The sequence below is a fragment of the Hevea brasiliensis genome, chromosome 11, assembly GCF_030052815.1.
Source record: "Hevea brasiliensis isolate MT/VB/25A 57/8 chromosome 11, ASM3005281v1, whole genome shotgun sequence".
NCBI classification, from domain to species: Eukaryota; Viridiplantae; Streptophyta; class Magnoliopsida; order Malpighiales; family Euphorbiaceae; genus Hevea; species Hevea brasiliensis.
Genome location: NC_079503.1, coordinates 98,523,357 through 98,548,926, shown reverse-complemented (window position 1 = coordinate 98,548,926; position 25,570 = coordinate 98,523,357). Strand labels below are relative to the sequence as shown.

Sequence of the window (25,570 nt, the reverse complement as noted above, 5' to 3'; positions counted from 1 at the left end):
CAGGGGCCCCTACTTCCGAAGAACATTACCTTGAGTCAAGAGGAAAGCTCAATAGTGATGGAGCTGAAAAGTCAGGCCGCCACTTTAAAATATTCCTGTCCAAATGCTGTGACTGCGAATCGCACCATTGGACCATGCAGCGATCAGGCCAAGCTCGCGAACTTCCGCTCTCTGTCCTCTGCATTGTTATTTTCTTTATCTCAGTTCTCATGACCTTATTGATCTCTCTAAACTTTGGTTTGTGCATGTATGGCGGGTGGTTAGTGTTCTAGGAAGCGGAAGAAGGACAAAGAGATCTTACGGAAAGTAAAGGAGATGAAGCGTTCGGAACGTCTTCAAACACTCGGTCACGAACCTGGGGAGATACAAAGAGACCCACCTCAACCTTCGGGTCCGCCGACCACTGAAGCTGTCAGATCTCCTCCTAGATAGGAATAGCAGCCCCCTCCTCTCTCAGTTGTCCCAAGCACGGAAGGGGGGCCTCCTCAAGCTTCTGGGAGGACCTCTTCTCGTGGCGCTCAAATGCTGATCGATCGCTTGAAGAATAACCTGATGTTAGGGAGAACCCGATTTTGCCAAAGTCACAGGATCTACCATCTTCTTTCGGGAGGATCGGGACAGGCTATCCCGGAGTGGTCTCGATGATATCTTGACTCGAACCATGAGCCTAAAAGGGGAGTGTCAGTGAACGGACCATGATTGAGGAAAAGATTCGGCGCTGGTAAGGAGGTCGGGAAGAAAAATCGAGTGGCTTCCCTCCTATCTCAACTCTCAGCAGATCAAGATTATTTATCTCAAGTTTAGGGACGGGCGAAGTACCATGAAGACCGGTGGCGAAAGGTCTCGTGACTTGGTGAAAGTGAGCGGGCTCTCGAGAGAAGTCCAGGCACTTCAGGCCAACGGCGCTTCAGTCGCTCAACTTGTAGAGGAGCTTAACGCGAAGGATAAGGAGCTTTCGGAGAAAGACAAAGAGCTTAAGGAAAAGGATGAAGAGATGGTGTCGGGAATAGCCGGAGCCTATGTGAATGCTCATAAAGATCTCTTGGCCGAACTCCAGAAGCGCTATCCTGAAGAGGACTTCTCTTGGATGGACGACGGCTCCGGGGCGATGGTGAAGATAGTGAGGAGGAGGGCGAGGAAGAGAGAGAGAGTGAGCAGAATGTAAATCAGGCTGGGGGCACCCCCAGCCGAATAACTTGTACAAATTATGAAATGAAATGGAATATCTCTTTTGTTCAATGAATGGATGTGATTGGAAAATCTTTGAATTGCCTAAGTATTTGATTGTATGAGCATAGCGAAACATGAACTAAATGCCATTATTGATCTAAGTATAAAAGATCGGAAAGCACAATAAGCATGAGATCGGTGGGGGAGAAATGCTGAACGGGACTTGATTAAAATTGAAAATTTAACTTGAACACTTAAGATCGGAACCCTCGTTAAACCGAACCAAAACTTTAGCTCTTAATCTTCCGAAAAAGGAGGTCGGCAATAAAACTGGTAGGAAAAGATCTAGTGCCAATTCATTTTATTTATCAACAGAGATCAGGAATATACTTGACAGGTCCGGAAATTCGACAACGGGTTTGAGAGGTCGGTAAATGATTTGAGAGATCGGCGAGGCCTTAATGAATATGAGGACTCAGCATTAATTCAATTCTTTGTGAGGAGAGATCGGAAATGTGACCGCCTATCAAAGAGGGATCGGAAACGTGATTAGCTGTTCAAAGAAGAATTTTTATTGATTCTAGGGATCGGCCAAAATATGGTGTCGACAATGAGTATGTGGAGGGTGAGCTGAGCTCCCCAATTGATGTTATATTTTGTTTACAGGTCGGGTGAGTCAAAAACTCCCAGTTGAAAGGTCCACCTTATGGCCGGACTCCGTCCGATTGATTTCTTGATATTGGGCCCAAATGGGCCTTAGAGTTGGATTAATGAACAGTTAGGCTTACTACGGGCCTCGGGGGCTTTAGGCTGGCCCAGGTCCTAGTGCCGGTCCGGCCCATAGGTTGGGTCGTGACAATATTATTCTCTAGGCATGTAAATTACTGGCTTTTCTTGTTAGAATTTAAGTGCAATTAGCGTTTAATCAAGAGGTGTGGAATTGCTAGAATTAGAACTTAAATTTAAATTTAATTAAACTTTGTCTAAAAATAGAGGGGCGTTTTGAACTTTATTTATTTATATATGGGAAGGGGAAGGATATATTAACTTTATTAAAAATGCCTTTTATTTTTTAAATTAATTATAATTGTATTTTTATTATTTAAATTAATTTTTATATTTATATAAATTTAAAATTTAATTATAAAGTTTATATAAATTTAAAATTATTAATCTTACTTATGCGCAACTTTAATTAAATATAAAATTTCATAAAAAATAATTAACTAAAATAAAAAATTAATAAGTGTAAAAAATATAATTAATTTATAATCTATACTATACATAAATACGTACGGAGGAGAGGCATATTAGCATTGTTAAAAATGTCCCTTAATCTTTTATAATAATTACAATGTTAAATATTTTAATAATTATAATAATTTACAATTATTAATAAAAGTTTTTTCTACAGTAATTTTTTACTTTTAAATTAAGTAAAATTCTATTTATAAATAAATTTTATTAAGATAGAATTTATATAAGATTGTGGTTTGCAAGAAATTATATTTGGATGTCAATTGAAAGTTCACAGGTACAATCTGCTGCTGATCAAGGATCGTGTACTAACAGATACTTATAAGGCTGGAATCATGCAACTACAAAGTTACATTGAAGGCAAACTTGTTGTGGATGTTGGCAGTGGCACAGGAATTCTTTCCATATTTTGTGCTCAAGCTGGTGCAAAACGGGTATATGCAGTGGGTGCAGGTGATATTGCAGTACAGGCAAATAATTTATCTGAGAAGATCATTGTCTTACATGGACGAGTTGTTTTTTTTTTTTAGCGAAAAGAGAATATCATTCATGAAGAACCATGTGAATACAAACTATCTTGAGCCTACAGAAGGGCCAGTTGATCGGGAGGAGAAGACAACCAACCCGAAGACAGAAGGCCCTTCCTTACTTGAATAGCTATCCAATTAGCACAAGCATTGGCTGATCTAGATACATGACAAATATAAAAGAATGGATAGTTTGATAGAACACACTTGATATCATGGATGATGGCCTCGAGTTCTCATGGAATTTGGCAACTCAAAGGGGAAATGAGCTAAACCAGTTGCAGAGAATCAGACTCAAAAATAGCCCGGGAGAGCCCTCGACTAGAGGGTTAATTACCGTAGAAGTGTGCCGTGAGAACGAAAATACGGAAAAAGGGTCGATAATCCAAATTTTACCTAAACGGGGTGGGGAGAAAATAAAGAAGCTAGTCAAGGTAGCGTTTTAGAGTGGGACGCTATCAAAGATAGCGTATAGAGAGGCAGCAAGCCCAGACGCTAGTCAAAGAAGCGTCCCGCTAGCTGCTGCACGCTAACAACAGAAGCGTCCAACTCCAGACCAACTCTAGAACGCCAGGGACGCCACTAACAGAAGCGTCCAGCAGAGTTTCACGTCAGACCAACACCAGAACGCCAGTAACACAAGCATCCAAATGCGGGACGTCACTAACACAAGCGTCGGCCAGATTCTGCGACAACGGCCGTGTTGTTCATGCGGTGGGCCAGAGATTCTCTGCGGCAACGGCCGTCGCCTACGTGTTGGTCATGCGGCCGTCGCTGCGTCGCATGCGTGGCGTCCGTGGCGTCCGTCAAGCGAGAATGAATAGTGGGCGCTTCTCAAACTAGCGTCCCAGCGTCCACGTAGCGTCACTAACACAAGCGTCCGGTGATTCTGCGACAACGGCCCGTGTTGTTCATGCAGCTGGACGCAGAGATTCTCTGCAGCAACCAGCCCCGTCGCCTACGTGTTGGTCATGCAGCCCCGTCGCCTGCGTCGCATGCCCGTGGCGTCCCGTCGCGTCCCGTCAAGGCAGAATGAATAGTGGACGCTTCTCAAACTAGCGTCCCAAGCTCCCACTCAATCCTGATTTAAACACCAACTGCCTCTCTCGTCTCTCTCATTCGTCCCTCTCTTTTACTCCCTTTCTTCTCCCATGTTCAAGCTGCTTCTCCCTTCTCGCGGAACTGCTTGTTGAAGCAGGTGGTGGTGTTCGGTGGACCAAGAAATTTTGTTGTGCTTGTATCCCTGGTACGTATTTTAGTTTTTTAAGGAAATAAATATATATTATATTTAAATATTTGAGTGTTTATATTTGTTTAAATATGCATGCATTATTTAAATATTTGAGTGTTTATATTTGTTTAAATATGTATGCATTTATACGTAGTTATTGAGTAATATTTTACAAATGTTAGGTGATATTGTCATATATTAGAAGAAAAATGAGTGATTTATTATTAATATTTTGAAATGAATTTTTTTGAATAATATATATTTAATTTTTATAATTTTTAACTAGTTTATAGATAATCTTAAAAATTAAAGGAAATATTTTTAACAATATATATATATATATATATATATATATATATATATAATAGTATAATATTTTGATAAATGATGAAATTTATTAAAAATATAAAATTTTATATAAAAGAATAAATGAATAGGAAAATTCTTTTATAATATATTATATAAAAGAATGAAATGAAATAGATAAGATAATAGTATATTCTTAATAAAAAGTTTAATTATGGAAGAAAATAAATTTAATGTAAATTAGAAATTTAAGGATAATAGGAAAAGTTAATTTAATCTAAATAGTGGTTTAATTGAAAAAAAATTTAGTACTAGGTTAAGATTCGAAAGGAATATATATATATATATATATACTTTGAAAAATTGTAAAAGTTAGTGAAAAAAGAGAAAAATAATAGGAAATTTAGTTTATAATATATTATATTAAAGAATAAAATAAAAGAGATAATATAATATTATATTCTTAATATAATTAAAAAAATTAATAAATACCATAAATAGCGGAAATAAAGTTTATATTAGTTAAAACATAAAATATATATATTTTTTAAAATATAGTAGTTGAATATGTAGATTAGAAATATTTAATGTTAAAATTATAGAAAGAAGAAAAAATTTCAAGCAAAATAGTGTTTATAATATTTTATAATAAATAATGTAGAGAATATATAATATAAATGAATATTATTAAGTTGATAGTTCAAACAAAAATAAAAAAAATAAAAGAAAATAAAATAATTGAATATTTATGGTTAACTTAATCGATTATGAGAATTCAGAAAATCAAAAAATAATTAAATGAATCAAACCAGAAAACCAAATTGGTTCGATTCATTTTATTATTTTTTTTCAACACATTTAGTTGAATATATGAGGTGACCCAGACAGTTTATCCGAGTACTTATAGAATTTCTTAGGTGAACCGAATCAAACCGCAGCAACATTAGGTTTGATTTTTTTTAAAAATTTTAGATTTAAATTAAAAATTTAATAGGTTTAGCTGAAATAAAGAACCAAACTGCATATTTATTTGAATTCCTTTTTTTTTTTACAAAGTTAGGCAATACTATTAATTATAATTTTTCTTATGTGTCATTCAAATAACTAGGATTCATATTTAATCAGAAAAATGTCAATTCCATCATTTGCTACCTTATATTGAGATGGAGAAATTATTATTGATGGTGAAGGCTGCGACTATTGTAGGGGTTCATCAACAGTCATTACCATTGGTAGACGCATGGATTTTGGTACTTTAGGTATGAAAATAGTACGTGCAATTGATCTTGAAGCTGGGTGTGAATTTATATCGAATATCTTTTTAGACAACCCATTGAAGGAGATGGTTCAGTGAAATGGGACTGTATGGGTTTGACTAACGATGATGATGTAAATATTATGTTTAATTTTATTGATGAAATTGGAGGTATGTCATCGATAGAATTATATATTGATATTTTTCGACCTGATGCATCTAGAAATGTTGTTGATGAAGCGGGACCATCAAATGTTGGTACTACTGATGAGATAGTTGTTCGCTATCAATCGTCTGAACTTGATAGTAGTACTTTTGAGGATAAAGTTTTGGGGGTTATCAATGAATCTGAAGATATTTGTGAACGTCGATGGGTGTACGATTCAAACGAATCATACTTTTCTGATAGTCATTATTGCCCCAATAATGGTGTCGATGAATAGGATTCTGATGAACGATGGATTGATAGTGATGAGGCAGACTTCAATCAAGATGTTGAGCATGATAATGAGGTAGTAGTCAACTTGCCTTCATACTATAACACTCATGTTGCAAACCCAATAATGCCTATTGTCCATCCTCCACCTTACTGTGAATTAGATTTTTCATTGCTAACAGTTGATCCATGGTCAAAACCGCAATATAGTTCAATGTGGGATCCATCGAATGAGTTTGAAGTTGGAATGACATTTCCGTCTAGAGAGGCTGTCCAAAGAGCTGCCAAAGAATATCATTTACTTAGGCACCATGACTTTTCTTATGTGAGACAAAGAGCAAACGTATGCTATAAGGTGCAAATATAGAAACAACAATTGTAAGTGGAGAATGCGTGCGTCTCGTCGAGAAGGATCTGATATATGGAAAATTACTCGATATAACGGACCCCATACATGTGTTAATCCATCAATCTCACAAGATCATAGGCAATTGGATAGCAAATTTATATCTGATTTCATCCTAGCAATTGTACGAGAACAGCCAAATGTGAAGATATCTGCGTTACAAGCAGAAATCAAAGATAAGGTTGGATATATGCCGAGTTATCGGAAGATGTGGAAGGCTAGACACGATGCAGTTGTTAAGATATTTGGTGGTTGGGAGGAATCTTTTACAAGATTGCGTCAATTCATGCTTGCGTTGTGCAAACACAACCCCGATTCTTCGTTCTTGATTGAAGATGACCCTCTATTTATTAATAATAAATTAAAACCTGAGAATCGGGTTTTCGATAGGATGTTTTGGGCATTCAAACAAACAATTAAAGGTTTCAAGCACTGTCGGCCAGTTATTTTTATAGACTCCACATTTTTATATGGAAAGTACAAAGGGTGTTTATTTTGTGCTACGGGACTGGACGACAATAACCATATTTTTCCTATTGCATGGGCAATAGTTGATTGTGAAAATACAAGGAACTGGGATTGGTTCATGTCTTGTTTACGGGTGTTTGTGACTGATCATTCTGATATTTGTGTTATATCAGACAGACATATTGCCATTAAAAAAGCAATGTAGCAAGATTGGTGGCAGCCTCCTAATGGACATCATCGATACTGCTTAAGACACGTACTGAGCAATTATAATACAAAGTTTAAAAATCCCGACATGAAAGAAGCTCTCCGAAAGGCAGGTTAGTTTTTGCCAAAGAATATTATTTTTGCAAGCATTAATTGCATTTTCAATGTTATATAATACAAAAATGTCAATTTTTTTTTAACAGCTCACCAAATTCAGAAAAAAAAAATTTTATGATGCCATGGACACAATCAAGAGCGAGCATCCAGATACGTTTGAATGGGCTAGAAATATACCATTGGAGAAATGGACACGTTCTCATGATGGAGGAAAAAGGTATGGCTCCATGACAACCAATACCGTTGAGTCAGTTAATGGAATGCTTAAGGGGATTCGTGCACTACCAATAACTATAATGGTAGAGAAAATATTTTTCCAATGTGTCCAATATTTTGACACACGCCGCACGACCTTCCGTGAACAATTGCAGTTGGGCTTCAACTTAACACCGGCATGTCGTCAAATTTTGAATGAAAATTTGAATGAAGCAAACTCACTTAATGTTCGATTATTTAATCGTGATTGTGGTGAATTTTAAGTTTGGAAGGATAGAACTGGGGACAACCACATCGTCAAACTTTATGAGAGGACATTCACATGCGAGAAGTTTCAAGAGATACGTATTCCATGTTCTCATGTCATAGCAGCATGCCAATCAATGTCAATTAATTATGAGCAATACGTTTCAAATTATTATACATTGGAATGAACGCTTAAGTGCTATGAGTGGCAGTTTCATGCACTTGGACATCATGATGATTGGCCAACAGACAATGATCCAATCCTTGTACCTGACCCAAATCGGAAAAGGTCTAAAGGAAGACCAACTTCTTTAAGGAAGACGAATGAAATGGATTGGATGGTGATTCAAAAGAGAGGGGATCCATCTAAAATCCTTTGAAGGACACTATTTTCAAATACTTTGTATTATTATCATAAATTGTTGGACACAATTTTCATTATTATGTTTTCATTTTATGTGTATTATTACCCCCCTGTTGGTAGGTTACGTACTTTTCAATTTTATCTTAAATTATTGCATTATTTAATATAATTACTGCATTATGATTTATTTCGTATATATTTATTTATGCTCTCTTTTGTTTATGACTTAGATAAAATAATGGCTTGTATAATGAACACTCCAAAAAGAATTATCAATCAACAACAGCGGGCAAGAGTACATGGTTTAATTAGGAATTTGATTAATCTACCTATGGAAGTAACACCATCAACTATAGGAGATTACCTACTCTGCATTGTTAAGCATATGATAAGGGTGAATGGGCTAATTCAACAAATTATATGGGAAGGAGAGCTATTAACAGATAAACCTAGATATTTGGCTTTAAAGTCAACTTTTAGTTGTGTCCAGGATAAAGGCATACTTGACAGTGTATGGCAAAAATTAGAAGCTAACCGTACCCCATCATATTTACTACTTCTTAAAGGATTTGTCAAAGAATATGCTAATCGGGTCGCTACAAGGACAATGTGTCGGGCGAGTGGTATAAAAATGCGTGATAGGAAGAAACATACTCTGGTAAAGCCCTGTTTACCTAAAATCGACTACACATTAGAGAAAGATATTTATGACGAGCTAATTAGATCATGTCCTGTAAATCAAATAGTCAGGCTGACCTAATTAGTTGATGTAGTAAACAATGATGTACTTTTATCTTTGCATTGACTATGTAATGTAGACTTATTAATTAATGCATTGAATGAGAAATTTTTATTTATACCATTTTATATGTGTATTAAATATTTTTTTTACCATTCATGTTTTATTTACTGTATAAGGAAAATATGTGCATTGTTTTACCTGTCACAAATACAAAATGAAAATGTATATTTAATTTAATGAATAGGTATGGCTAATCAACAAACAAGAAGAGATTATATTGTACCATGTCCAATTGATCCAGAGCTTCTACGACTCCAGTCACAACACCGTTCTGAAGGGATTTGGACTGGTACAATGGAGCATGAGGTGCTTACATGTAGAAGGCAGGGGAACATATTGCATGCTGACATTGATAACCGAATTGTTCCTCATCTCCACGATTCTGGATTTTTTGGAATTGCTAGATTAGGATTTTTTTCCCCTTGACTGGCACCTTATTAGTGCCTTTGTAGAGCGATGGCGACCGGAAACTCATACATTTATGATGCCAATTGGGGAGTGCATAATCAGTCTTCAAGATGTTGGCATTATCACCGGATTGCCAATACATGGTTCTGCAGTAACTGGAATGTCACGAGTAGAATGGCTAGAAGTTTGTGAGCTCTTGTTGGGAGTTAGACCACCTCCAGAAATGATTCGAGGAAATACATTAAAATTATCATGGCTAACTGATGAGTTTGGAGCTATTCCACATGAAGTTAATGATTTAACAGTGTTATGGCATGCAAGAGCATTCATATTACGACTCATCGGTTCGATATTTCTCGACAAGACAAACTCACGTGTGAACTTGATGTTCCTACCCCTATTAGAAGACTTGAGGCAAGCTGCGACATACAGTTGGGGTGGAGCTTGCTTAGCCTTCCTTTATCTTGAGCTTTGTCGTGTTGCAGTTACTGAAGCAAAGGAGATTTCAGGACCCCCGTTCATATTGCAAATCTGGGCTTGGGAGAGATTTAAAATAATCTCTCCATTAATAAGAGATCCATCGGCACCTCATGATGCACCCCTAGGTGCTAGGTATGTAATTAAATTTATATTTTTTTCCATTAAACAATCAAAAAATTGATTTTTATTGCATTATATTTTAAATTTTCTTATCAACTAACAGGTGGAGTAGAGCTCGACAAATCACTAAAGTTACAACCCATGTACTACAACAAATTCGATACAATCTTGATCGAATGCGACCTGAAGATGTAAATCAAAATTCTCAAAATCTGACTTAAAATAGTGTTATATTTTTTTCCTATATTAATCACTTTATGTTTTGCAAATTTAATACTTCATGTTTTGCTCATTTTCACTTGCAGATTACATGGGAACCATATAATGAGGAATTGTTGGATGAGCTGCCTGACATGTGCATACAGGGTCGTCCCATATGGAAGGCAGTGGTGCCATTAATTTACTTCCATATTATTGAATGGCACCAGCCTGATAGAGTGATGAGGCAGTTTGGTTTGGCCCAACCTATTCCACGACGACCGATGCAAACAGATGAGTTACATGAGATTACTCTCCGATTTAGTGAGAGTAATTGGGCGCACCATCATGCGACGTACATTAATCGTTGGAATAGGCGAGAACATTACATTGTTCAAGGGCAAGAAATGGCACAACCACTCCACCATCATTCTGAATATATGGAGTGGTATCGTCGAGTTGCAAGACGTTGGATCTCAATAAGTGGAGCTGCCATTGGTTGTGTGGTAATCATTTACAATACATATTTTTTCATTATTAAATACTTAGTAATAATAATTTTTAATTACAGTGTTTAACACAAACTGTAACATAATACATGGACTTCATATTTTTACAGGAGGATGCAATTGAGGATTGTTTGCTAAAATTACAGAACCCATCAACAGAAAATGTGGCTGAAGTTAAACGTACATTAAGAAAAATGATGATTGCTCTAGAGGAAGAAAGTCGGCTTTGCCAAATGCCACCTGCTCAATCCGCACCTCAAGCAACAACCTTTAATGATGAATTAGAAGAGGACCAACCCATCAACCAGCCTGAGCCCTCACATAGAGCAGCACGACGCCGATCACGTCCTGCTCGAAGTCGTCAACATCCAGTGCGTCCAGCCTCTCCTCCCGATGATGCTTTGCCCTCACCTGTTGCATTCCACCCTTACTGCATCACATCAGCGCCTGATCATTCTGATCCTATTCCCTCGGCTCCTGCACTATCTGACCCTGCTCATTACATTGGTTGGATGGCTACCCCATCAATGCCTGGCCCATCAGCACCATGGATGTCATATCAAACTCAAATGCAAAATAGAAGCACATTCGACTTTACTGAGAGTCAACAGCCGCAAACACCATTCGGCGGCTTATTTGCTCCATTTGGCAGACCATCAAGCATTGGGCCATCACAGTATACGTCAGGTCAATTTAGTGGATATGGGTCAGAACAATACTTTGCACCATATCATTCTGGTGCCTTAGGCCATATTCCATCTGCTGCGGGTCTATTTGGATACCATGAACAAAGTGCTATGCATTATACTGCAGGCGGGGAATCATCAGGACAACATCAAGGGCAAGCTAGCCAACCCAAAGAGAGACATCGCAGACTTTGTGTCCAAGTGCTTGACTTGTCAGAAGGTGAAGTTTGAACACCAGAGACCGTCAGGGAAGTTGCAAGAGCTCCCTATCCCAGAATGGAAGTGGGAAATGATTACTATGGATTTTGTGACTGGGTTGCCTCGTACCACGCGAGGATATGACTCGATATGGGTAATTGTAGACCGCTTGACCAAATCAGCTCACTTCTTACCTGTAAAGACTACATACTCTGTGGCACAGTATGCCCGGCTCTACATTCGAGAAATAGTCAGATTGCATGGAGTTCCGGCTTCCATAATATCTGACAGAGGGCCCCAGTTCACTTCTCGGTTTTGGAGAAAGTTGCAGGAGGCACTTGGCACACAGTTGAACTTCAAGATGCCTTCCACCCTCGCATGCAGACGGTCGAAAGGACAATCCAAACACTGGAAGACATGCTTCGCATGAGTGTCTTGGATTTTGGAGGTCAATGGGATGAGCAGCTAGCTTTGGTGGAGTTTGCCTACAACAACAGTTACCACTCCAGCATAGGGATGGCACCCTATGAGGCATTATATGGAAGAAAGTGTAGGTCTCCTCTGTGTTGGACAGAAATGGGGGAAGCGAAAGTGCATGATGTAGACCTAGTGCAGTACACTTCAGAGGTAGTTCCTTTAATCGAGAACGGCGAGGGCGGCTTGATGGCGTAGAAGAGTTATGCACGGACCCAGACGGAGGGATGTGGAGTTTGCGATGGCGACTATGTATTCTGAAGGTTTCTCCAATGAAGGGAGTCATGAGATTTGGAAAGAAGGGCAAGTTGGCACCTCGGTATATCGGACCTTTTGAGGTTCTTGATAAGTGGAGGCGATTGCCTACGGTTGGAGCTACCACCCAACCTTTCTCACGTTCATCCGTGTTTCACATCTCCATGCTCGGAAATACATTCTGATCCTTCTCATGTCTTTGTTAGGATGTGATAGAGCTAAAAGAGAACTTGACATTTGAGGAGCGACTGTAGCCATAGTGGACTACCAAGTGAGACAGTGAGATCCAAAGCAGATCCCTATGGTTAAGGTTTTGTGGAGGAGTCGATCGGTGGAAGAGTGCACTGGGAGTCGAGGCGGGACATGCGTAGCAAGTACCCTTACTTGTTCAATGCATAATCATGTGTTTTATTACGCCTTGTGTAAAAATTCGAGGACGAATTTTTACGTAAGAGGAAGAATGTAACACCCCAAATTTTATTATTTATGAGTATTTTTGATATTTTAATTTTATTTAAATTTTAGGAATTTTTTGAGATTTTGGATTTTAAAAATCGGGTTCGATTTTCAAAATATAAACTTTGATGATTTTTAAAAATTAATTTAAAGACCACGTGGCAAAACTAAAAATATATTTGGAGTCTACGTATTTTTACGAGTTTTACGAAATTTTTGAATTTTGGACCTCGTTTTCGGTCCGAGGCGATAAAAATTCAAAATTTTGTATTTAATCGAACGGCCGAATTGAACCGGACGGATCGGACCGGTCGAATCGAACCGGCTCCCTTTCCTTTTTCTTCTCCGCGTCGTCCCTCTCTTTCTCTTTTCTCTCTCCTCCCCTCCCTGCGTCGCTCCGATTTCTCGGCCAAATCCGGCCGATCCGGCCACCGATTGGCGGGTCTTGTGTCTAAAATCATCTACTCGTGAGCTTTCCATAGACACCAAGAACGCCGAAATCCATCGAGCGGTTTGTCCGATTTTTGCTCGGGAAGATTTTAGCCCATTTCGACTTTTGGGCTAGATTTCGGCAAGTGAATCCACGAGGAAACCGAGGCCACCAGCACGCTCCATTCGCCGAGAGCTTCGCGCGACATAAATTTCGAATTTTTCCGACACCGTTTTTGGTGGGTCCCACGAACCAGCGGTGTAATTTCGAGCATTAAATGAGCTTAGAAAATTCTGAAAAATTTATGTGCTAACCCCGTGTTATGGGCTTCGTGTAGGTATCCTCGATTCGCGGAAATTCGGCGATTGACCAATTACGCAAATTTCGGGCGAACGGACGTGGCCGGAAAAGTCTCGAATTGGGCGAGGTTTTGGCTAGCCCCATTGTCGACGTCGAGCGCGTTCGAAGTCGGAATCGGCAAAGGTAAACCCGAACCTAGTTTTTACGTAATTTTCTAGTGCTTAAATAGGATTAAAAATCCATAAAATATTCGTGGTAGCTTAGAAAATTACGATTCTTTTGCAATAGCTTAGTAATATTGCTAAGGACCGCGAGGCAAAGTTTTATAATTTTTAGAGCTTGTTTGGCGGTTTTGCAAAAATGATCAATAATAAGGACTAAATTGAAATTTTGCGTATTGTGATGGATGATTGATTTGATGGGCGGGAGGGCTGTGTGATATGATTGAACTGTTGATGTATGGATTGTGAGCATAGAAGTGCGTTTTTAGCCCTTTTGCGGGTTGGGTAGGTCCTAGGTATAGGGAGACTCGCGATTTTCGGTACGACTTAGGACGTAATTGGTCTTTTTCTTTATTTGTATTGAGTCAGATTGTATTAAATAAATGTAATATGATTGTCAGGTGAGCCGGGACAGCCTTCTTCCTCCGCCCAGCCGCCACAGTAATTTGTCGTCAAGTGCGTGAGTAAAATATTAATTTTAATTATAATTTCGATATTATTATATGTTCAAGATGCCCATGCATCACTTATATGCATATATTTATGTAGTTAAACTCTAGGCACGATTTATGTTGCATTCATAACTGTTGATGTACCATGGATGTTGTTGTGGTAATTTGGAGCAGTGTGCGTGCGTTGGCGTGCGTGTGATGTGGTGTGGACTATGGATAGGGCCGGGGTAGTCACGGCTTGAGTAATTCTGGGACGTTCCTTGAGAGGGGTAGTCACGGCTTGAGTAATTATGGGACCCTCGATTTGGTTATTAAGTGGAAGTCCGAGCTTGAGTAATTCGGCACGGGTTGGATTTAAGAGAGTGTATAGGATCAGCTCCCATATGTTATGATTGATACTACATGGTGTGTGAGTGCTCCAAATTACTTTTTTGATGTTATGATGTGAAAATGTTGTGTATGTTGCATTTCACTCTACAGGTTGCATTAGTTTCAGATAGTTATAGAGATTATAGTTAAGATTGATATTTTACTCTCTGAGTCGAACGCTCACTCCTGTTCAAAAATTTTTACAGCCACGGAGGATATTTTGTTAGGTTAACTCGCCTTTTTACCTCGCAGGTTGTTTATCAATATTGTGTAATTTTAATTACTCCTAGAATTTTCGCATGTGTTAGCAGTAATTATTTGAAATTGGTCTGTAATATTATATTCATGTTGGACCTGTAAACTTAATATTTTAAGTCTGTTTGATGGATTGGATGAGGGAGCTGAGCTCCCATTTATTATTATGTTGATGAGTATGTGGAGGGTGAGCTGAGCTCCCCAATGGATTGTTTATTGTGTTTTACAGGTCGGGTGAGTCGAAAACTCCCCGTTGGAAAGTCCATTTTATGGCCGGACTCTGTCCGTTTGTTTTTTGATATTGGGCCCAAATGGGCCTTAGAGTTGGGTTAATGAATAGTTAAGGCTTACTACGGGCCTCGGGGGCTTTAGGCTGACCCAGGTCCTAGTGCCGGTCCGGCCCATAGGTTGGGTCGTGACAGTTTTCACACTTTAATATTTTTAATTTATAAAACTATTATATTTAAAGTTTTTTTTTGACAGAAATGCTGTGAAAATCGCTACTCATAGTAGCGTTTTGGTAGAAAATTGTGTCAAAACGCTATTGTCAATGGCGTTTTGGTAGAAATGCTGGCGTGACTAGCGTTTTGAATCAAAACGCTATTATTAGTAGCATTTTTATACTAAAATACTATTATTAGTCGTGTTTTTATACTAAAATACTATTTTATTTTGGAACGCTATTTTTAATAACGTTTTGGACATTAAAACGCTACTAATAATAGCGTTTTTACGATCTGACTTTTCTTCACCCCTATCTGGTAAATTTTACACATCACACCCATTTTTAATAATTTTAGTTTCCAATTCACCCTTGTACGGTCAATTTCTCTCGACTAGATGCAAAATTAAGAGCTGCTCGGAGAGCCAACCCTTCTGCTACTAAAGGAGATAAACAGGAGAAAGACGAAGCGCATCCATCTAGCGGCAGACGAGTTGAGGTATGCTTCTGTGTACTGGGTGATTTGATGCCTAAGTCTAGACATCAATTTGTGGTTTTCTCAAGACACATGAAATATGTTGTTATGGTATTGAGCAATTAAGCTTTTCAAAGCCTACTGCAGAATACTCGGTGGGTGGGTCGTAGGGGTTTGGTTTTAGGCGAAAGGCAACAATAATATATATATATAAGGCAAACAATTGAATAACATCGTATTACACTTTTAAATGGAGACAATATTTAAATATCATATTATTATGAAGAGTCAAACTGAGATGAGATAAAATCATCCCACCTAATTAGTTACGGGGTTACCACACTCAATGGTGAAAGGCAATAATAATATTGAATATATAACTACTATTTAATCACATATTAACAGGTTATAACAAATAAAAAATATATATTATTCTTTAAAACACCCTAAATACAGGACATGTTAAAATGGAAATTAAAAAAACTTTCAGATTCCAATGTGTAGAATACCAACTAATCTTTAACAAGGGGTGAATATATATATAATTTAGAAAAATGAGAATTCATATAAAAGAAAAGTTGTAGAAATAAAATAGTTAATATACATGCGAGAGAATTATCTATTGATTTATTGTATTTTCTATTTTTTTTTTAAAATTGTAAAAATATAATAATAATTATTGTTATTATTATGAGAAAATTAAAAAAAAATTAACTAAAAATTATTTTTTAATTTTTATTATAAAAAATTATAAAATTTAATATTTTAAATCACAAATATATAAAATGGGTATAATGCACGTTATTCCATTAAATAGTCTTATACGTAAGCTAATTTTACACGGTAGAGTTCTCAATATTTTGGTAAGTCTGCCAAGCATGAAGGTTTTTGTTCTCACCTCCCATTAAATCCTTAAAATGCTTGAAGCTCTTTTAGATGATGTTAAAAAATATATATCTAGTTTAAATGTCAAAAAAAAAAAATTAAAAAATTTATTTTATTATTTTAAATTTTTATTAATTAAATATATTTAATTTAAATTTAAAAAATTTTAATAAATATTTTAAAATAATTAACTTTTTCTAATAATAGTTTAAATAATAATGTATAGTCCCACCGTGCAAGTTACAGAGTTATTGGAGTCAGATCTCCATAGCGTTCCATGGCCTCAGCTGCTTCGGCACAACACAATTAGTCAGTTTCTTCCTTTGTATCCCAAAAAAATATTAGAGTTCTGCAAATTTATCACCAAGACATATGCCCCAATGGAGGTTTTTTTTTTTTATATTTTCGTTTTTTTTTTCAATTTATCGGAAGATAGATGAATGTCATTAATAGAACATCCTTGTAGTTTGTAGCCCATTACAGCAGAGGCTTAAAAGACAATAAACATGAACACATCCTCTCACTAAAAAACGAAGAAAAAGTAATTTGAAGTAAACTCTATCCAGGACAATAGGACGCTCAAGCCCCAAAAGCCAAAAAAAAAATCTTAGCCTAGAACGAGTCAAAGAGCCAGACCGGATTGTAGCTCGACAGAGATTTCCCATTGCACCATACAGCTTCCTTCCGACAAAGAGGAGTTCGCCTCCCTCGGATCCAGCCACACAACCACCGGTGGGTGATGAAGATGAACTGATGCATACAGGGGACCAAATACGGCTAACTTGCTCGAAGAAGAATCCCCAGAAACTGCAACCCACGGTGACAAAGAAAACAAGCTAGAAACAACAGAACACCCAAATAATCGGCCATGGAGGTGATGCCAAAATAACCAAATGGAGCAAGAAGCACGGGAACCTTGCTTTAGCAACCATGCAAAGCAAGGATTGAACTCAAAGAGGAACCCCAACTCATCACAAAACCCATAGACTCCAGATATTGTAGCAAGCTTGCCCTCTATGCTATTAATGGAGAAGAGAGTCAGAGCTTTAGACTTAGAAGGACACCATGGGTATCGATAGAAAGACCCTAAGAATAACCCCTTGCTCCTATAACTCCCAGTTGAAGTGCGGAACCAGAGATCAACCACCCAAATAGCGATAAGAAGTTGGTCCAAAAACCTTAGCCCTTTCCATTATCCTCCGATCTGGACAAGAAGAAATAGCACAAAACAAAACTATGCATCCTACCCAGAGGCAGGGAGGAACTAACCCACATCAGGTAGGAGGAGGAGCCCCCTACCCATAAGGGGCAGGGGAGACCGCGAAATCCAATAGAGAGGATAAGAAAACCCTAGACCAAAACAGAAGAGAAGAGAAGGAGAAGCTCTCTCTCTCTCTAAAACTAAGAAAGAGAGTGAAGAAAGTACTGGCAATAGGATAAATAATAAAGAGATTCAGTACTGGTTAGGTTGGATTGGTGTCATTTCAGCATGGATGGATGCAATAATCCTAGTTAAAGCTTTAGCTATATTTGGGCTTGTTAAAATGTGTACAGCCACTTGTGTTTCAGAGTTCCTTTAAAATGGTAGTGCTACTAACACATCAGTAGAATTATTTGAAGTTGGGTATTTCTGGTCGCCTAAGTAAGGAGCTATATATTATTGTTTGGGATGGGCTCCTACTACTGAGTTGCTAGGTCTTGTGCAATTGCTTGACCACCGGAGGGATCCCTTCATCGGAACTTTGCGGCATAGCTTGACACATGTTTTGGTATTTTGATTTTTTGGAATGATCTCTCAAGCATTGGTTAATTCTCCATAGTTTCTTATTCGTTCCATGTTCACCACAATAATCAATGACTTGCAATTGAGAAAACATTTAGAGTTTGTTAGGTTGAATTCAATTCCATATTGAATAAAAATTGGATTTCAATTATAAAAATTTAATTTTTTAAATTAATTATAACTTAAATAAATTCTTATTAAATTTAATAAAATTTTAAATAAATTTCACAAAATTTATATAATAATATTTTTTTTATTAAAATGCCATCTAAAAATTTTCTCTCAATTCATCCATCTCCTTATATACTCATCTGCTAAAATTTTTAATTTTGAAACTTTCATCGCCAATGTGGTCAACAAAAATTTACTACAGTCACCAAATATCATTAGTTAATTAATTTAAAAAATTATTAATGATCTAATAAGAATTTGCTCTTAATAATAACACTATTTTATGTTGTTATATAAATATTTTACATTTTAAATTTATTTTATATTTATTAATATATTGTTAATTGATTTATATATTATTATTTATTACAAATTTATTAAATATAAGATTTTTTGATAGAGTAGAAAACTATAAGTGTAGGCTTGAGTGCTTACCATTCGTATTAAAAATTTTAATTATTAATAGAGACATAATCCTAAACTTTTATTGTGAAGCAAGCTCAATTGGGCCAAAGGGATTTGGGCATGATGTTAACCCACTAAGCTATCCTTACTCAATGCCAATAATCTTCCAATACTTGCTAAGAATTTAAACCATGACTTCAGCTCTGATACTAATTATAGGATCCAGCGTTTATCATTATGTTAAAAGTTTAAACCATAAATAAGGAGTGTAATTTTAACATTTTATAGCGTAATAGCACTAGAAAGGATTTGGGTTGGATGCTGACTCCTTGAGCTATCTCTACTCAATGTCCATAATAATTTTTTTTTATTTTATTCTTGAGGATAGTTTATGAAACAAGGACAATGTACTTCAATTACAAAATTATACAAAAATATAAATTACATGGCATTTAATTGAATTTTACATATTATACCAAATGAAATAAATGAAATTTATCTAAATTTTACATTTAGTTAGAATTTATTTGAAAAGGATTCCAAATTTATGATTTAATTGAACCAAACACGGTGTTAGAGACCCTAGCTTTCATGGTGTCCACTTCGATGATAAAGTGAAAAAGCTAAACCCTTTTTGTATGAATGGAAAACAACAATGAAATTAATTAATTACGTTTACTTTAGATCATTCTCCTATCGATGGAAGACTCTTTTTATCTCGTACTAATTCTTTAAGACTAATCCTACCAATTTTAAATATTGTGATTTGTTATACAAGATATTTTAAAGAGAATTTACACTGACATGATGGTCCAACGAATATATATATATATATATATATATATATATATATATATATATATATATATATAGACGGGGAGATTTCAACTTAAAATCTCTCTATTTTTCTGCACTTTATGAAAACATTGAGATTATCCTCATTGGTTGGGTGGTTGGGCGTTTATTATACTTTGCTAACTGGAAGTATGCTTTATATGTGAATATAATCTTTGATTGCGGATCATCTTTAACTATTATTATTCCTCTTGTGACGAGTACGGCAGCTTTAGCAGTTATTAAGCAAGGAACATACATTGCTTTCTCCTTCTTCTTCTTCATTTTTCTACTTGTATATAATCTTTGAACGAGTGATGGTAATCATGACCTACCCGCAAATACCTATCTACAAAGTTGGGAGAGAGGAAGGTACGAGAAACCCAAGCACCTAGCGGAAAGATGAGTAGTGTTGCAGCAAATGGAACGCAAGAAAATCCCCCGATCAGAGACGTGAGCATTTCTGGGATGTCTGTGCCTTATCAGGCATTCTTAGATGGAGATTGGGAAAGGTTGAAACGCTTCTTTGAACAAAACACCGAAGCTGTGGTGTCTCCACTGACAGTTAACAGAGACACCGCTCTCCATATTGCAATATACAGTGGAAGCAGGAGTCTGGTCGAAAGTATTGTCCAAATTGCAAGACGAATATCAAGTCCAGAACAGAGTCCTTTATTGATACAAAATGAGTACGGTAACACTGTTCTTCATGAGGCTGCTGCTACGGGAGATGTCACAGCAGCAAAACTTTTGCTGGATTGTGAAAGGACTCTGTTAGATATTAAGAATAAATTAGGCGAAACGCCGCTTTATAGAGCCGCAGCGTTTGGCAAGACAGAAATGGTGAAGTTCCTGGCTAGTGAAGTGTTGAGCCATAGAGAAGAAATATTAGCAACTCACCGACAAAAAGGTCCTTCTGTTATGAGCTTCCATGGCAGGAGAAATGATTCAACCTCCATTCTTCACATTGCTGTCCACGCTGAACACTTTGGTTTCTCTCTTTCGTTCTCTCCACATACACATATATACCAATCCTTTCGAAAATTGACATATAATTGCTAATATATATGAAATCAACTGTGCTTCATCACTTTTCTTTTGATTTTGAACACATGCAGAAACAGCTTTGTATCTGCAGACGACAGATGAAACACTAGGAGAGTTGAAAGATGGAAATGGCAGGACGTGTCTTCATCTGTTAGCCAGAATGCGCTCAGCTTACAGGAGCAGTCAATCCATGGGCAAATTGAAGGGATTGATCTATAAATGTATGCATATCTGTCCTCAGAATTTGGAAACTTTCTTCACTCTTTAATTAATCTCAATGGGTGATAGTGGTGAATATATATCAAAATCTGGAAGGATATCTGTAACTCATGCCATGCGCAGGTCTTCCAGATGGCAATGAGCATGAAGAGGATCACCAAGATACTGTATCTTTCAGTAAAAAGGATGACTTGGAGAGTGGACCCACAACCAATCATTTCCTCCCATTCACCTATTCAAGGCTTCGCAAAGGTAATGTCCTACTGTTGCATGATTCCAAGCCCTTTCGTGACCATATTCTGTTTCAACTTTATTAATAACCCTTATTAAGTAACAACTACACATGAACTGCAGCGATTTCAAAGATGAATCGTACAATATGGATTTTCCTGGCTCAAGGTGCGTTCTGTTTTACGAATATAAATCTAATTCAATATATTGATCATGATCATAATTAGCTAGCGCTGCTTGTTTCAATTCCCTCAAAAAAGAAAAAAAAAATGCTCTGCTTGGTTCAATTACTTCACTCTTTCATCATGCACAGGATGGCCAGTTTTGGATAGAATCAGGAAAGAAAAGAAAAGGCATGAATCTGTTATGAAATTAACAAAGCTGCTCGTGAGGTTAGATAAATCATGGGAGACCAGTCATGGAGAGCCGGATATAGGTACAATTTCCTTTGGCGAAGCAGAAAGATCTAGAGAAACAGTACGAAGCAGACGAACTAGCTCACTTGGAGGTGGTAAAGAAGACACAAATGGCAATCCCGTGGACAAGACAATTGAACCTTCTAGGCCATTGCTGATTGCAAATAGCACTGGTATAATAGAGATTGTGGATGAGATACTGAAGGCATATCCTCAGGCTGTTGAGCATGTTAGCGATGTGGGGCAGAACAAATTATATGTGGCTATAAAGAACCGCGATCCTGCAGACAAGACAACTGAACCAACTTCTACGCCATTGTTGATTGCATCTAGCACTGGTATAATTGAGATTGTGGATGAGATACTAGAGGCATATCCTCAGGCTGTTGAGCATGTTAGCGATATGGGGCAGAACATATTACATGTAGCTATAAAGAACCGCCAAAGGGATATCTTTCGTCGTGTAAAAAAGATGAAAATCCCAATGGCTATTTTAGTCCGCAAAATTGATAATAATGGCTACAGCTTATTGCATCATGCTGCAGACTTGCATAATGATTTTGGAGGACACAAACCTAGTACTGTGCTCCAACTACAAGGGGAGCTGCGCTGGTTTGAGGTCAGTTCCTCTTCTTTCACTGCCGCCCATAAATAGTTTAGTTTTTTTTGTTTAGTACAATTGGCTCACAGCTCGAACTCCATTCCTCAAAGTTAGAGATAACTCTTAAGCTAAACCTCATTGTTCCACATATAGTTTTTCTTGTTAGTTATATATATCTATATCAATTTGCAGCGTGTAAAGAAGATAATCCCTTCTCACTACATCATGCACCACAACGAAAAAGGTCATACTGCCTTCGAATTATTTGAGCTGACACATGCCAAGCTTCACAAGGATGCACAAGAATGGCTAAAACGGACATCTGAGTCTTGCTCTGTTATCGCTGTTCTCATCGCCACCGTTGGTTTCACTGCTATCTACACTGTTCCAGGAGGTACCGATGAAAAGACTGGCCTTCCCATCCTTCTCCATTATCCTTTCTTTGTCGTTTTCACAATTTTGGATATTATCTCGCTCGCCAGCTCATTGACTGCAGTTGTGATGTTCCTTTCCATCCTCACATCTCCATTTCGGCTTCAAGACTTCCGAATCTCTCTCCCTCGGAAACTAACACTTGGCTTCACATTTCTCTTCATCTCAGTGGCAGCTACCATGCTTGCATTTGCTGCAACAATTGTGCTGGAAATTCATTTGAAGGCACAGTGGTCAAGAAGTCTCATTTACACCGTCGCTTTCCTTCCAGTCACTGCATTTGCAATCATGCAATTCCCTTTGTATTTGGCATTTACTGGTATTATCAAAAGCTCTCTCAAAGCCCTCAGAAAGGCTCTACCTTGGAGTTTCATTCTCGGTATGTATAGGAGCACCAAGTCATCCATTCGTAAGAAGGTCCGCTGAGAACATTTTCTGCAATTCAATCAGTCATCAACTGCTTTTTTTTTCCTTTTGTACATAGTCAGTTGCTTTCTTTAAACTAATGGCTGGATTTATGTGGACTGCTCCTCATGATATTTCACAAAAAAAAAAAAAATATATATATATATATATATATGAATGGATGGCTTCCTGTGGAGTGTACTGTGGTGAACTTGTACGGAAGGGGGAAAATGAGGTCAATAAGAAAATTTATTCAAGTACTTTGTGTAAATTAATCTTTAGCTGTTGTGTGTATATATATATATATAAACAAAGAGAATTGAAAACTTGTGTTACACACGCATGCAATATGAATATCTAAATATAATATAGAGTATCCTATTGGGTAGTGTATACCATAAAACGAGAGATTATAAATGTGAGATTTCATCTTGTAGCAAAGAGATGCATATAATTGTGAGTGTATAATAATTACTAATTAAATTCTTGTATATAAGTGTGCCAATGTTTCTCCGGATGAATGAGGAGTTGCATCTCAAATATATATTAATTCATTGTACCAATCATGAAATGAACAAGAATTTCTGCAACATATGAAGTTTCCACTCTTTAGAGAGAAAGTTTCTATCAAATTTTTTCTTCTGGTCTTCAGTCTCTCGGTAAGATGAATGGTCTCCATTTACGGCAGGGGGAAGACTTTATATTCTGCGCGGATTAGGAACAGGTCTCAAATTAAATCTGCCATGATTGGCACTACAGTGCAAAAGATTGTGCGTGTGTGTATATAAAATTAGAGTTGCAAATTTTAACAAAAGATTGAATGACTTTCTTTTGGCGATTAATCAGCGTGGCTTATTTATTAATTAAGGAAGCATTTCAACTTCAACTTTGTTGAAGCACTGTCCATAATTTTAATGCATCTTGTTATTCTTCCCTATGAGAGAGATCAGCAGAAATTAAGAAGGCCATGTCTTGTTATTATTATTATTTTTTAAAAAAGCCATGTTTCACGCAAGGATTAATCTGTACAACGACAGCACGTTTTGGATAAAAGCTTGGAGTCCCACCATTAATCTTCCAAAGTGCCAACCATATTTCTTCTTCTCTCTTTTTTTTTTTTTTTAAGTAGTACAATATATATATATATATACAATTCATTAGCTTTATTTGATATTCATCATCTCTATTGAGCTTATCTTTCAACAAGCTTGTACTACTTTAAAAAAAAAGAAGAGAGAAGAAGAAATACGGTGGGACTCCAAGCTTTTATCCAAAACGTGCTGTCGTTGTACAAGCTTGTTGAAAGATAAGCTCAATAGAGATGATGAATATCAAATAAAGCTAATGAATTGTATATATATATATATATATATATATATATATATATATATATATATATATAGTTAATCAAATTTCAAGTGTCTCACAAATATCATATAAATTAATATCTTCGAATATTTGTTTAAGAAAAATATAGGGGAAAAAAAAAACTGAAAGAGCATTTATTTGCAGCCCAAGCATGGCATAACTTGGCAACTAGAAGAGCATTACTCATACATAAGACTCGCAATTTTCGTTCATTCCTTTCTCAATTATTTAGCAATTTTCATCAATATTTTTTTTTCTCAGCAACCAAACGGTTAATGGAAAGAAACCTAAACATCAATTAACAAACCTTGAGTCTTTCTCTTCTTTCTATATTTGCGGTTTAAAATCTAGATTACATTTGGAATCATCTCCAGCAGTTACTTAGATCATCCCTTTTTCTCTCTATTCATAATTTTGATGTGAAGTATGGAAACTCTGATCACTGGCATTTCCCCATTTTCAAAAACGTTTTCGTCAGGACACACACACTCATGACACATTTTAGAGCCTTAACAAAAAAAACCAAAATCTGGAAACGCGTTTCCACATTGAAAACCTGTTTTCGATGGTCGGAAATGGCTTCTAACTTAGAATTAGCATTTGTTAATTCTTTTCGCAAAACCCATGTATCGTGAAACTGACCAAAGCCACCGTTAATCCCATTTTACTAGAGCTTATTGGATCGATCCAACTACTTCGCCAGTATTGTATAGTGGGTAAGGAAGTTAGGACGAGAGAGAGAGATGGGTGGCACCATATACTTTTTTTTTTTTTTAGGTTTTAATTTGTTTTTTTTTTTAATTTCTTTTCTTTTTTTATTTTTTTAATTTTCAAAACTTAATAAAATATAATAGATTATAATAAAATAGCAATTATCTTGTCTACTTGTACCATACTCATTTTAAATTTCTTTCTCAATTATTAAATAAACTAAATTAAATATACTATTAATATTAACAATAAAAATGCTAACAATGATAAATTAAATATAATTAAATTATCAATATAATAATTTTATTAATTTTAAATTAATTTTA

At 36.6% G+C, this 25,570-nt stretch overlaps 2 protein-coding genes and 1 pseudogene across 2 annotated transcripts; all 3 read left to right on the top strand.

The window, feature by feature from the left end:
* The first annotated feature begins 6,571 nt into the window (after positions 1 to 6,571).
* LOC131170387 (uncharacterized) lies at positions 6,572 to 7,261 on the top strand. The gene has a single exon (XM_058129436.1). The coding sequence runs from the start codon at positions 6,572 to 6,574 to the stop codon at positions 7,259 to 7,261; it is 690 nt and encodes a 229-aa protein (XP_057985419.1).
* A 2,231-nt stretch (positions 7,262 to 9,492) lies between these two features.
* Positions 9,493 to 15,937, top strand: LOC110673695 (serine/threonine-protein phosphatase 7 long form homolog). The gene is made up of 6 exons (XM_058129435.1): positions 9,493 to 10,028; positions 10,120 to 10,207; positions 10,322 to 10,720; positions 10,834 to 11,610; positions 15,620 to 15,760; positions 15,884 to 15,937. The coding sequence occupies exons 1-6, from the start codon at positions 9,493 to 9,495 to the stop codon at positions 15,935 to 15,937; spliced, it is 1,995 nt and encodes a 664-aa protein (XP_057985418.1).
* Positions 15,938 to 20,107: 4,170 nt separating this feature from the next.
* On the top strand, positions 20,108 to 23,474 carry LOC110641996 (uncharacterized; annotated as a pseudogene).
* The last annotated feature ends 2,096 nt before the right edge of the window (positions 23,475 to 25,570 follow it).